This window comes from Scylla paramamosain, chromosome 6, assembly GCF_035594125.1.
Source record: "Scylla paramamosain isolate STU-SP2022 chromosome 6, ASM3559412v1, whole genome shotgun sequence".
Classification (NCBI taxonomy): Eukaryota; Metazoa; Arthropoda; class Malacostraca; order Decapoda; family Portunidae; genus Scylla; species Scylla paramamosain.
Window position 1 is genome coordinate 10,130,065 of NC_087156.1, and position 13,342 is coordinate 10,143,406.

The 13,342-nt window shown below is 40.2% G+C and overlaps 1 protein-coding gene across 9 annotated transcripts in view; it reads left to right on the forward strand.

The window, feature by feature from the left end:
- LOC135101297 (circumsporozoite protein-like) overlaps positions 1–13,342 on the forward strand; it is a 189,251-nt gene that overhangs the window by 19,413 nt on the left and 156,496 nt on the right. For 7 of the 9 annotated variants that reach the window (XM_064005035.1, XM_064005037.1, XM_064005041.1 and 4 more), the window contains exon 2: positions 266–319. The exons of the other annotated variants lie outside the window; for them this stretch is intronic. In XM_064005035.1, coding sequence (XP_063861105.1) covers positions 266–319 — 54 coding nt within the window. The remainder of the gene's footprint in view (positions 1–265; positions 320–13,342) is intronic. 9 annotated transcript variants of the gene reach the window in all.

The window sequence follows — 13,342 nt, forward strand, 5'->3', positions numbered from 1 at the left end:
CATTCTCAGCGTTTCAAGTGTGTTCTGTTTTCAGTGTTGTTTTTCATGTATCCATGTGTTCTTGCTTGGAGGAATTTGACACGTTTTATTTATGACATTTCGTGTTTTTCTTCAGTATTTATTCTTTCCTTTTTTGTTCATGTGTATGTTGTAACTCATGCAGTAAAGGATTTGTGGTGGTTCTGTTTATGATGCTTCATTTTTAGCTCTTTTTAGAATAGTCAAGCTGCATCACTTTCTTATGTGGATGTTTTGATATTTTCAGGAAAGGATGGCAGGTGGTGCCGCGGTGAACACTGCCAACACGTGCAGGAGGAAAGTGAGTACCTGCTTCATTACATCATGTGCACTCTGTTTGGAACTCGCTGTTAAACTTTTTTTTTTCCATGTCAACCGAAACCTGTCACTGTTGCCTGCCTTTCTCCTGTCTGCTTCCCACGAATCTATGAAGGAAAGAAAGGATGTGCTTCCATGGTATCGTGTCAGTAGTACATTGAAGGATTAGTTTAAGCCTTTTTCCAAAGCGGTGTTTTTCTCTCCCATTTTTGTGCCTTCCCAGGGTATATATATGAAAGAAGAAAGAATGTAAATTTAGTCTATAATGTTCATTGCAACATCTTACAGGGAAAAAGTCTTTAGTGGATTAACCGTAAATCTTTTTCTAAACTATAATTTTTGTATTTCAGTCTTCGTGTGCTTATTTTAGTGTATGCATAGAGGAAAGAAGGATACGAAATCATATATTTTCTATAATGGTGTCATCTTTTTGTTATAAATATTTACTTGGAGATTCAGTTGAAACCTAACAATTAGCTATCATTTTTCCGCTCATATATTTTTTTTTCGTATATATCTTTTGTATGTACGAATATGTGAGTGAAGAAAGGAAAGATGCAATTACAAAAAAAACTTTCCACAGTATCAAGAATATTCACTTGAGAACTTTTTAGGTAACAATTATCAGATTTCTAATTTATCCGTTTATTTATCCTTTACTGTGTTTTACCGTTATGTAGATTAATAACATTTTGCACGTTATGATAAAGTGTGCTTGGAAACTATTACTGTAACACATTTCATTTAGTGTGAATTTGGTTTCCACAAAAAAAAAAAAAAATAAATAAATAAAATAAAATGAAATAAAATAAAAATAGAATAAAATAAAAATCTTTCCTTCTATTTACATTTTCTTTGTTCAATGGGGAGTTTTCAGAACTAGTGGTTGTCACCAGGTGGCAGCACAGACACAAACTCTTCTCTCACATACAAGCAATATCAGATATACCTACAGTGTTATTCTATTTATATGAAGATGCAATAGGCTTATATAATATATTTTTCTATGTAATCCCTTCTAAGTAGTAATACAGGTAAAATGAAACTCTTTTCATGAACAAATGTATATAATTTGTTTTTTTTAGTGAATCGGCATTTACATTTATTTTGTCATCTTAAGATTTCCAAATGAATACACTCTTGATTGGAAACGTCTTAATCTAGACGACAGTAAACATAAAGGCAACATGTCTGTGACAGTCAAAAGTCCAAATTACATAGATCTCCTTCCTAGTTTATGGAAACGGCAATTTTAATAAAAAAATTGGCAACTCGAGTATCCTGGCGATAGTAATGCTGTATCTCTAACCAAAACAAACACCTGACTCGGCCGCGCTGGTTGAACTTAAGAAACACGTTGTCGGACAAGAAGTTGAATGTTGCTGCGGTGCACATCTCCACTACGCCCTAAGCAATGGATTACGGCAGCTGGACACTACAGCAGCAGCAGGATCGCCTGAGAGATGTTTGTTTTGGTTCTCGATTACTTTGCCTTGTCGCTCGCTTCGTGAGAGGGATGCTAAAATACCCAGAAAAAGAAAGAAAAAAAAAAAACTAGAGCCATATATCACGATGTTACTGAGTAGGTTGTGTCATACTATATAGTACAGTGTGATTTTTTATTTTTTTTCATTGTCCAAATCAATTGTTTTTATACTTGTAATATGTTCTATTCAGAAAATGCTAGTATTTTACTCGATAATCACACACACACAAAAAATGATTTGACCACATTCTCTCAATATTATCCTTACCGGATATTGAAAAGTCGATACGTCATTTCAATAGTATCATGATGACCAATGTTCTATGCATCTTTACGCACCTGGGATTTACTACAACAATATTCTAGCTCTCTTTCCTACAGTTAGATGAGCAGCAACGACATCTAGCGATTTAGTTCCGATAACTCCCCATTGGTATTGATATTATTTTTGACTCTGATTTCCCGGGAAGCGTTACCACCTTGATATTTGTGACCTAACCTAAGGTAACTTTTTAGCGTCATAACCTTTGTTGCAGCTTTATTCAAGTAAAATCAAGGAGAGGAAAGCTTGTATTGTTCTGTGAAGTGTTGTTATTTGCCTGTGTGTGTGTTGATTGTCACCTTGAAAAGTCAAGGTGACGTGGGCCTTGATGACTAGAGCCGGCCCACACTATTTGTCTCCCTTTTTTTAGAGGCTCGTCGTTGTAGATTTCTGAAAATATTAGTTTCATCACTTTTTTTATTTTCCTTGTCATCGAATGAAAGAAAATTTATGATTTTCTTCATCATTTAGTAACGTATTGAATATCTTTGGAGGGATTATTCCCCTAGCAGAGCGAGATGGTTCTATTTTTGTTACCGCACCGCACACTATTTTTGTACACCCCACCGCTCCCGCCTGGCCCTGGAGGGTACAACGATGATTTGGCCAGGAGCACCTTTTGGTGTCCATCGCATATAAAAGTTTCGATTTAAGTTTCGGAAACACTTCTTGGTTGTTAACTTTTGAAGGCGTATCTTTCTTATTTTATGTAATTTCTTCTTCAGACTCACCTTTTTTGTTGTATTTTGCATATTTCGATTTATCGACATGTGGGCGAAGGTTTCTGCCTCGCAACTCTTGCAACTATCGCCTCATCACTACAGATCGAGCTGGAGGGCGCAAAATGCGCGAATTATTTGCCATAACTCACTTCATATACGGGATAGCCAGTCTTGGTTGACACCATCAGACTCAGACACTTTTTTTTTTTTCTTTTTGTCTTGAGGGTTTAACACAGTCCTCTGATTTTGTGTTTGTCTTGTCGGATGCAGCAGCGGCGGGATCTTTTTCCTTCCTCGCGGCCAGACGACGAGGACTGGCTTTTTGCTGCTCCTCCTGACACACTCACAATTTACCGGTGAGTGACGGGGACGGAGCTGTTTTTGTAGCGCAGTGTACGTCCTTCCATTTTTAGGTTTACATTTAAGTGACGCCTGTCATGCTTGCCTATGTTATTCCATGTGCATGTAAGGTAAGGCTGCTTGACAAAGTGTCTGACTCACTGCAGACACTTGCTTTATGCTGTACTGTAATAAACAAGTAATTTCTCAATGTAAAGGAAACAGTGAGTCACAAAAGTGCCTCTCAATACGATGTGGTAATAAAAAGTAGAATATGAAATAAATAGATAATAAATAAGTGAATAAATAAATAAATAAATAAATGGATGAATTAATGCATACCCTAGAGAACATTTCATACCTACTGAGCTTACCATAGCAAATACACTGATATGCTACAAAAAATGCACACAAGTATATGAAGATGGAAAAAAATGGGGGAAGTCTGTCTTGTGTTGTTATTTCTATGGTTACTGCTCTTCTGAATTTGCCATCAGCATGCGTGTCTCCTTCCCCACGCTGACGCTACACAAGACTTTCACCTTTATTCCGTTCCCTTTCAGTAGTCCAGGAGTTAAGCAATATCTTCATTGTTTCATCCCCTTCATTGGTAAACTCTGGAATTCTCTGCCTGTTTCTGTTTTCTTCCCCTTCCTGTGACTAGTTGTTTTAAGAGTACTGAGGCACTTCAAGAAACATATTTAGATTTTTTATTGTTGACTTTTTTTTTTGTCTATATGTATGGAAGCGGCAACTGAAAAGATATTTTTTTGTTCCTCTGTTTGCCATTCACCAAGAAGATATGAGAGTGTGAGTATAAATAGTGGCTATATGCAAATGTTAGAATACCATTTTATACTGACTCTAAATTAAACATGTGTTGCATTGTTTACTGCAGTGTTTCAAGTTGAGCCGTCTAGTATCTTTTGCATCTAATTGATTTTTGTGTTCGGCTATTTGAATTTTTATTTCCAAATGAAGTTCCATGTTTTTAAGAAGCATAAAGGGTTGGAGGAAAAAAAGCTTTCCTGAGTTGTAATAGGTGAATGTTAATAACAGTAGTAGTAGTAGTAGTAGTAGTAGTAGTAGTAGTAGTAGTAGTAGTAGTAGTAAAGAGCAGGATTATCAGCTGCAGTGACACCAATTCAGTTTTCCTATTATTTATATTTTCTTACTATTATTCCACACCTTGTCAATCCACGCAAGGGAAAAAAAAAGAAAAAAAAGAAAACATTAAAAAAGTGAGAGGCAAGACCAGCAAGTGAAACACACCCTGCCTTCTCCATAGACTTCACGTGTTTACTGCCGCGCTTCCTGCCTGATAATTATACAGTCTTACGCTGGAAGCGCTTAATGTGGTGCATTTGTATGAAAGAATTTACATTTACTTTTTGCCATGAATATTTCTCTCTCTCTCTCTCTCTCTCTCTCTCTCTCTCTCTCTCTCTCTCTCTCTCTCTCTCTCTCTCTCTCTCTCTCTCTCTCTCTCTGTCTCTCCAGAGGAATACAAAGGAATGCAACGGAATTCCAAACCTTGAGGTATTGACGAGGCTGTTTGGATAATTATTCTACATTAACTATTATTGGGAGATACAGGATAGTACAGAAGGTTCCTCCCCACCAATCCCTCCAGCAGAAGCTGACAAGATACAGGAATTAATACCACGTGGTATAGAAAAAACCACATAGAACTTGAGAGAATAGTGAGGGAAAGAGTTGTGGTCTGTCTACTTTTGTTTGTGAGGGAGAGTGTAAATGCATGATAGTTGTGTGATGTGGTGTGTGCGTAGCGCAGGTGAAGGCACAGTTTGGTTGTTGAGGGGTGGTGCAGCATCCTTGCGTTGCGCTTTCCAGGGAGGCGGCAGTCAATCAGGCCACAGCTTCGGTCACTGGGTCTGTGTACCTTCCCTTTAGAGGCTGCATACACAGGTTATCCCCTGCAACTTTGACCTCTAGTACTTAAAATCACAAAGTTGATCAATAACAGGAGAATGCGGACGAAGAAAATGAGGATTACATGTGATTACAATGGATAACCAAAACAGAAACACTTCCACAGGTCTTTACATATCGCTTTGGAATTAATTTAGATTAACTACCATTTAGTAATGTAAGCTAGAATAGTGTATGACTTCTGCCAAACTGACACGCCCTTGTGCTTGTGCTGGCAAGGGAAAACCATCGTGCAGTGTGGGAAAAACTGACTGCATTTTGATTGGAAAGAATGAAGTGAGATTTTATCATTATTCCTATGCAAAAAAAAAAAAAAAAAAGAGGAGGAGGAGGAAGAGGAGGAGGAGGTGGTGGTTGTGGTGGTGGTGGTGGTGGTGGTGGTGGTGGTGGACGTGGTGGTGGTGGTGTTGGTGGAAGAGTTCATAATTTTTCTGTTCCTCCTCCTTAGGGTGAATTGTAGATTTTTTTTCACTCTTCTCAAAATTGCACAAGTTTTTCTTTCTTATTGCACAAAATAAAATAAAAAATCAATATTTCCGAAAAGACGGTATTCAAATTTAAGAGAAAGAAAGCTTTTACACTTGTCTTATTCATTGTGACGTAACATTCTGAGGTAATTTGTGCGCCCACAGGCAGAGACAAAAGGGTGTTTGAAGTGGACGCTTTTGCTAATGCCGTTATTACTCTCTAGTGCAGTGGTTTTCATCTCTTTTCAGGGCACGGGCCACTAACAAAAAACAAAAAGAAAATGTGGACCCTTTCAATTTTGTTTTAATACAACTAATCAACACTGCAGTTCGGTGGCCAGTGGCCACAGGCACGGTGGTCCACAGCACTTGACGACTCGTGTAGCCGCGTGGAAGTTGACAGAAATGAACAGGATGGCTCGTCACCTTGACGCGTATAGTACAAGTATGTTCTCAGGCCCTAGTCCCGGATGGCGGCGTGAATCTTGAACATTCGTTGTAGATTAAACTTAGAAGTGACTCGAAGTACGAGTATTACCTAACAACTACAACTTAGACTGTCAATGGTTCTCTTAGATAGAAATGTAATAATAGTAGTTATTCATTTTGATCAAAATTGTTCATACTGAATGTTCCATTTAATTTTTATCAGCAAATACAGTAGGCATCCTGTGGACCACCCTAAAGAGTCACTGTGGACCACCAGTTGAGAACCATTTCTCCAGTGTCATTGTTTCATGTGGAAGAGTCAAATAATTTAAAAGGACTCTTGAGGATTCTTCGGGACTGAATGTAATGCAGGTCTTGCGAGTGATGCTCGTCAGAGAGAAGCATGTGTTCTTTAAAATTTCAGTACTTTTTTTTTTTCTGTGCGTTGAGTTAGGTATTCATTTACTTTTATGATCAAGTGTCATCTGACTACCACTTAGTGCTTCCTTGAACTGCCTTACTACGGTTCTTTTCATGGATAAAAATTCCAAATAACGTGTTACATTCCATTGGTGGCATGATTTCCCTTTTAAAATGAATGCAAAGCAGTCAATGTGGCACGTTCCATATCCATTATTGCGTCACTTTATTACGCATACAAACACTCCTATTAACGTATCACATCCCGCCCCTGGTGTGATTCCCCTCACCATGAATACAAAGCAATCCAAACGCTACAGTTCAGCCCTGCTCATGAAACACACGCTCTGATACAACTAGGCTTTTCACTTACTTTCAGCCCTTGTTTTCTCTTTAATAGTGCGAGAGTTGACTGGCCTCTTCACTCTTTGATCCCTTTCACAGTTAAACTCCGTAATTCACCCTGATTTTTATCTAACTTCCCAAACTTGTTATGACTTGAACTGATCATATATGTTTACTCACCTCCGTATGACTTGAGTTGCTATAAGAGACGAGTATCAAGACACCTTCCTAACTAAATGAACCAACCTGATTTAACTCTCTTTTCCATCCACTCTTTACCATGCGGAAATTAAGTGGTATTGTAAACTGTAACCAAATTGTTACCCTTATGATCTATTCTAGACTCTAATAAGTGATCTGGAGACTATGATAATAACACGCTCCCTCCACTGCACACCAGCTGTCCGTAATGTATCATGTCCAGTGGCTGTTAATATAAACTGACGCTCTATTAACCTGTCATCACTAATCAGTAATCATTCTCGCACAAGCTCATCCTCGTCACCACAACATCACCATCACCGTCACCATCACCACAGCTTACACAACACTCCACCATGATTCTGTCCCATACCTCACCCCCGCCACCACTAATCATTCCTAATTAATCTCCCGTCCCTCACCACCACCACCACCACCACCACACCTCACTCACAACTTCTCCCATTTTCACGAATTCCTTTCTTCTCTTCCCTCGCTCCACCATCCTTCATCCTCTCTCCCTTACGTTTCATCCTTCCTTTTGCCCACATAATGCTTGCAACAGACGCCCCTCTTCTTCCTCCCTCTCCTCCTCCAGTCCTGTATCAGAAGCAGGGACTTGTCTCCCCTCATAAGTAGGGAGCTGTGGGAGGAACTGGAGGGATGCTTAGTGGAACATGTCGAAATAGCGTTGCCTAGACGCCGCCGAGTATAGGAGTGTATTGAGGGTGCATTATCTCGGTACAGTGGCGGTGAACGGGGAGATGGATCGGTGAGTATGTTCAGGCGCAGATAGAGAAATGTGTTGTTGGTCTGACGAATTGATTAATGAATAGGTATCTGGTTGAACAGGTAGAGTTATAGATAGATGGCTGGATGGGTAAATGGGTAAATAGATCGACTGGCTGATAAATAGATATATAGATGGACAGATGGATGGATAGATAAATTGATAGATACATGAATAAATGAATAAGTATTTAATTATATATAAATATAAATGGATGGGTAGATAAACAATTCAGTAAGTAGAAAATAGATAAATAGACAGACAGACAGACAGACAGACAGACAGACAGACAGACAGGGATAATAAGTACTTAAGTGGGAAAATATGTTGATAAATGCCCGTTGTAGATAAGAAGGTAGAATTATTAGATAGGGAGAGATATACAGATAAAACATCGACGAATGGGTAGGTAAGTGAAGAAACACAGGAAGGTAGGATGGTTGAGGAGCAATATACATAAACAAATAAGAAGAAAGTGTAAGTGTAAGTGATGAATCAGATAAAGAGAGAAATTAGCTGTATATTGATGGACAGAAGATATAGAAATGCAACTGTAAATCATGGTAAACAAACTAAGATAAATAAAGGTATGTACTATGTTAGAAGGAAATTACATTAGAGAGTCAGCCAGCATATCAGACATTCAGAAAGCAGCACATACAAAGACACATAGACAAACTGACTGATGGGTGCATATGCCAAATGAAATAGTAAACAAACATTCATATATAGAATCATTAGAAATAGAAAAATATCAGAAACTTTGAGGCAGGCAGACTGAATTTCGTATGACGAAAATATTTGTATGATCATGTTTGGTAACTTACACACGAGCGATGGATAAAAAAGAGCGATTTTACATATAAACCTAGAGAAACGAAAGCAAAACTTTATAAAACAAAAAAGAGAATAAAATTAAAAAAAATAAAATATGATTCCTCCTGTCTGTGAATCACATTGCAGACAGAGGCGCCCTCGCACACACACACACACACACATACACACACACACACACACACACACACACACACACACACACACACACACACACACACACACACACACACACACACACACACACACACACACACACACACACACTTTCCTGTCGCCAAAAATACACACAATTCTCCTGTTACTCTATGAATTACCTAACAAGAAATGAAATATGCATAAATGTTATGTATTTTGTATATTGTTGTGTGAATCACTGGAATTGTGTTCAAATCTGAAAGGCAGAACCATGGAGAGAGAGAGAGAGAGAGAGAGAGAGAGAGAGAGAGAGAGAGAGAGAGAGAGAGAGAGAGAGAGAGAGAGAGAGAGAGAGAGGATGTCATGCAACACAATACACATGCATATATATCGTGCACACTTTTCTGCCTCTTTCTTCTTTCTTTCATGCGACATTTGGAAAAAAAAGCAATTGTTGAGATAGTGTGTGTGTGTGTGTGTGTGTGTGTGTGTGTGTGTGTGTGTGTGAGTGAGTGATAATAGAGAAGCAGACAGACAAACAGATACGTTAAGATACACAGAATTGCACCTAAGCTGGGGACAGAGACTCCCAAGCAATCACGCACCCACCCACACAAGACAGACAGAAGGTCAAAGATATACTGATATACGTACTGACATACATTCTTCAACTGTTCGGTCAATATGCAGACGCTACACGAACTTACATATTGTACTGCGCGTCTCGAAGGAGTAACGCCGGGAGATGACAACGTCCGCCCTTTACTGCTCAGGGAAGCACAGGAACTGAGTGTGTTGCTGGCTGTTTGTTGGAGTTTCAGGATTCACGAAGGCTGACGAAGAGTTTCAAAAGTAGGAATGTATTGGAGAGAGAGAGAGAGAGAGAGAGAGAGAGAGAGAGAGAGAGAGAGAGAGAGAGAGAGAGAGAGAGAGAGAGAGAGAGAGAGGACAAGTATCAACAGGACAAGTAGAGCCCCGCGCCTCACCTTCAACGGAGAGACACTGACGCCGCGGGATGAGGTGGAGGTGCTGGGGGTCACTTACGACCGTAAGTTGACCTTCAGAACCCACGTGGAGCGACTCGCCAGAGAGGCCTCAGGGAAGCTGGCATCCCTGAGTAGAATCTCCTACCTCCTTGACGCCAAGGGACTGGAGTTACTCTACAAGGCGCAGGTCCGCTTCTCCTTGGAGTACACGTGCCTGGCCTGGGGCGGCGCGGCAAACAAGCACCTTGCTGTCCTGGACAAGGTGCAGGACCGAGCGGCGAGGCTCATCAGGAACAGTGAGCTCGGCCTTCAGCCTGCACTGCACATCCTCCAGCACCGACGAGACGTGGCGGGCCTCACCGTCATGTTCAAGGTGCAACAGCAACGGGTGCCGCACCTACAGGCTCTCCGGCAGCCTGCCCGACATGCCGAAGTCACCACCAGAGCAGTCACAAGCGCCCCTGGGGAGCTGCACCAGCCCAGGTGCAGAACGTGGCACCAGCAAAGACAGTTTCTGAACACATACATTGGCTGGTGGAACGAGTTTGTTACCGTGCAGCCAAGTGTTGAGGGCTGGACCAGGCAGCACTTCAAGACTGCAGTGAATGTGTGGTTGCAACAGACAAACAGAGAGAGGCTTTCAGATAGAAGGCATTAACAGTGACTTCTTTAGCCTAAATTGTTGTATGAAATATGTAAAGTATATGTACAGCAACTCTGTAAACACATATCATGTAGATTTGTATAAATAAAAAAGAGAGAGAGAGAGAGAGAGAGAGAGAGAGAGAGAGAGAGAGAGAGAGAGAGAGAGAGAGGAGAGAGAGAGAGAGAGAGAGAGAGCATGAACATAAATTCGGAGAGACTGAAAAAAAAAGGTTGAAGTAAAAAAAAAGAAATCAAACGTATAGACAAGTAAATGTACATACATGCTGACACACACACACACACACACACACACACACACACACACACACACACACACACACACACACACACATTGACAGTCATAGCGCCACACACACACAAAAAAAAAAGCCACAAAATAACAGAAAGAAGTGAAAAAAAAAGAAAACATTGAAAGACACAAGCCGGAGTGAACAAGTGACATCAGGACGAGAATGTAATCTAATATTAGTAGGTGCCTGAAGTTACTCGGAGAATGACATCATACTTAAAGGCGAGTGAGGAAAGAAAAGAGCAGGGTTTAACTTGGAAAAAATTGCGGTAATGAACAAGGAAAATATGAGGAAATAAAGCACTAGAGTGGGAAAATATGTAGCAGATTGAAAGGAAAAAAAAACAGGAAATTAAGTGATAAAAATGGGTGATGCCTAGTTGGATAGGTTGCAAGGTTAGTATTCCTGTGAAGGTTATGCATGTCTGTGTGCTTGTATGTGTGTGTGTGTGTGTGTGTGTGTGTGTGTGTGTATGTGTGTGTGTGTGTGTGGGGCTCTTGAGGCGAGGGGAGCTTTCAAGAATAAGTGAACGGTAAAAAGAATAAATAGATAAAAAGGGGAAATATTTTTGCTGGGCTCATAAAAGCGTAAACATTTGCGTTGCTTTGATAAAATTGTGTGACCTTCAGGAAAGGGACAGTTTAATATGATAACGAGGAGGAAAGTATTGCTGTGGTGCCCTTGTGCCGTGTTGGTGAGGTTTGAGAGAGAGAGAGAGAGAGAGAGAGAGAGAGAGAGAGAGAGAGAGAGAGAGAGAGAGAGAGAGAGAGAGAGAGTATGCGTGAATGACGGCAATAACAACAGGTGAGAGATGAGAGGGAACAATTACAACACAAAATTAATGGGCGTGGATATACGAGAGTACATATTGAGCTGAGGAATGAACGTGGGCGAAACCGTAACTCATGAATGATTGAATGAGTGAATGAGTGAATGAATAGAATGTGAAATGAAACTGGGAATAGATGTAGAAAAATGTGATGATACCAGTAGTAGTTGTAGGAGTATATAGTAGTACTAGTAGAAACAGTGTGGGACCCATATAGTAGTACTAGTAGAAAAAGTGTGGGACCCCATCTGAGTAGTAGTAGTAGTAGTAGTAGTAGTAGTAGTAGTAGTAAAAAAAGACGAAGAAAAATAGTGAAAGAACGGAAGAGAGAGAAAAAGAGATATAATAGCAATAGTCGGAAAATAAATCAAAATGTAAAAAAAAAAAAAAAAAAAAAACACTAGAAAAGGATAAAAAAATAATGAGTAAAATTTATGTTGTTCCAGAAGGTCATCGCCCACATCATGTCATCGAACATTATTAAGTAAATTCCATTAAAATTCAGGCTTGCGGTACCTTAGAAAAGGTCCCAGTTGTCAATGAACGTCCATCCATTACTCTTACAATGATTCGCTAGCCTGCGATTCACTGTAATAGCCCTGGACTGCCACTCAGCACCAACTCCCCTCCTCGGCAAGACACCACAGTCGTTATCTCCTCGTTATCTCTACTTTGCCGTGGAAATCTGCTGAACAATGAGATTGGTGAGACTAAAGTATTGCAAATGATTAGCACTACATATACCACTACTCTCTCTCTCTCTCTCTCTCTCTCTCTCTCTCTCTCTCTCTCTCTCTCTCTCTCTCTCTCTCTCTCTCTCTCTCTCTCTCTCTCTCTCTCTCTCTCTCTCTCTCTCTCTCTCTCTCTCTCTCTCTCGGGAGTTCCTTGATGAATTGCCATGTTCTCATGACTCTCTATCGCTATTTATTGTTCTTTCATCTTTTTATATCCTGCATGAGTCTGCTCCCGGGAATTAGGTATGGTAGTTGTACGGTGATAAATAATATTTCAGTGCGACCTTTGCAATATCTTCCTTTATTTATGAAAGCTTTCGTTACTGTGAAGTGTGGCTCGAATATTATTATTGTTTTTTTTATGTAAATATTTTTCGTTATATTTGTCCAGCACATTTTTGTTATGTGCGAAGAAAGTAAGTGATCATTTAAATCCCGAACTTTAATTTCATTTGCATAAAGAAGTTTAAATTAGAGAGTGAAATGAAGAAGGACTCCTTAACGTGAGGGAAGTGCCTGCCAACCTACTATGGAGGGTGTGCTGCGCAAATCATGATTGTATAGGAGCGTGATGTAACCTGTTCACACTGATACCACTTACAGACAAGCCTTCAAGTACCTTGGTATTACGTAGTTGTGGTTTAAATAATGTTTTGACATGTTTAGATAATCATCAGAGAGAGAGAGAGAGAGAGAGAGAGAGAGAGAGAGAGAGAGAGAGAGGCAGGAAGGCAGACGGTCAAAAAAACAGGCAGGGAGGCAAGCAAGCAAGCAAGCAAGCAAGCAAGCAAGGAGGCAGACAGACTAACGGGCGGGGAAAGAGGTGGATGGACATACAAAAAAGGAAGAAAGAAAGCAGACAGACAAACAGGGTGACAGGGTGACAGGGTGACAGACAGGGTGACTACCACCTTCATATTCTAGACACACTTTACTTTCCCTCCTGGCTTCAGCTCAAGGTTTTCCAAGGTCAGTTGAATTGCTTGTGTTCTCGGACTGATGCTAACGGCGCTAATCCGCGCATGGCTTAGCAGTGGACTGTCGGCTTTTCTCTC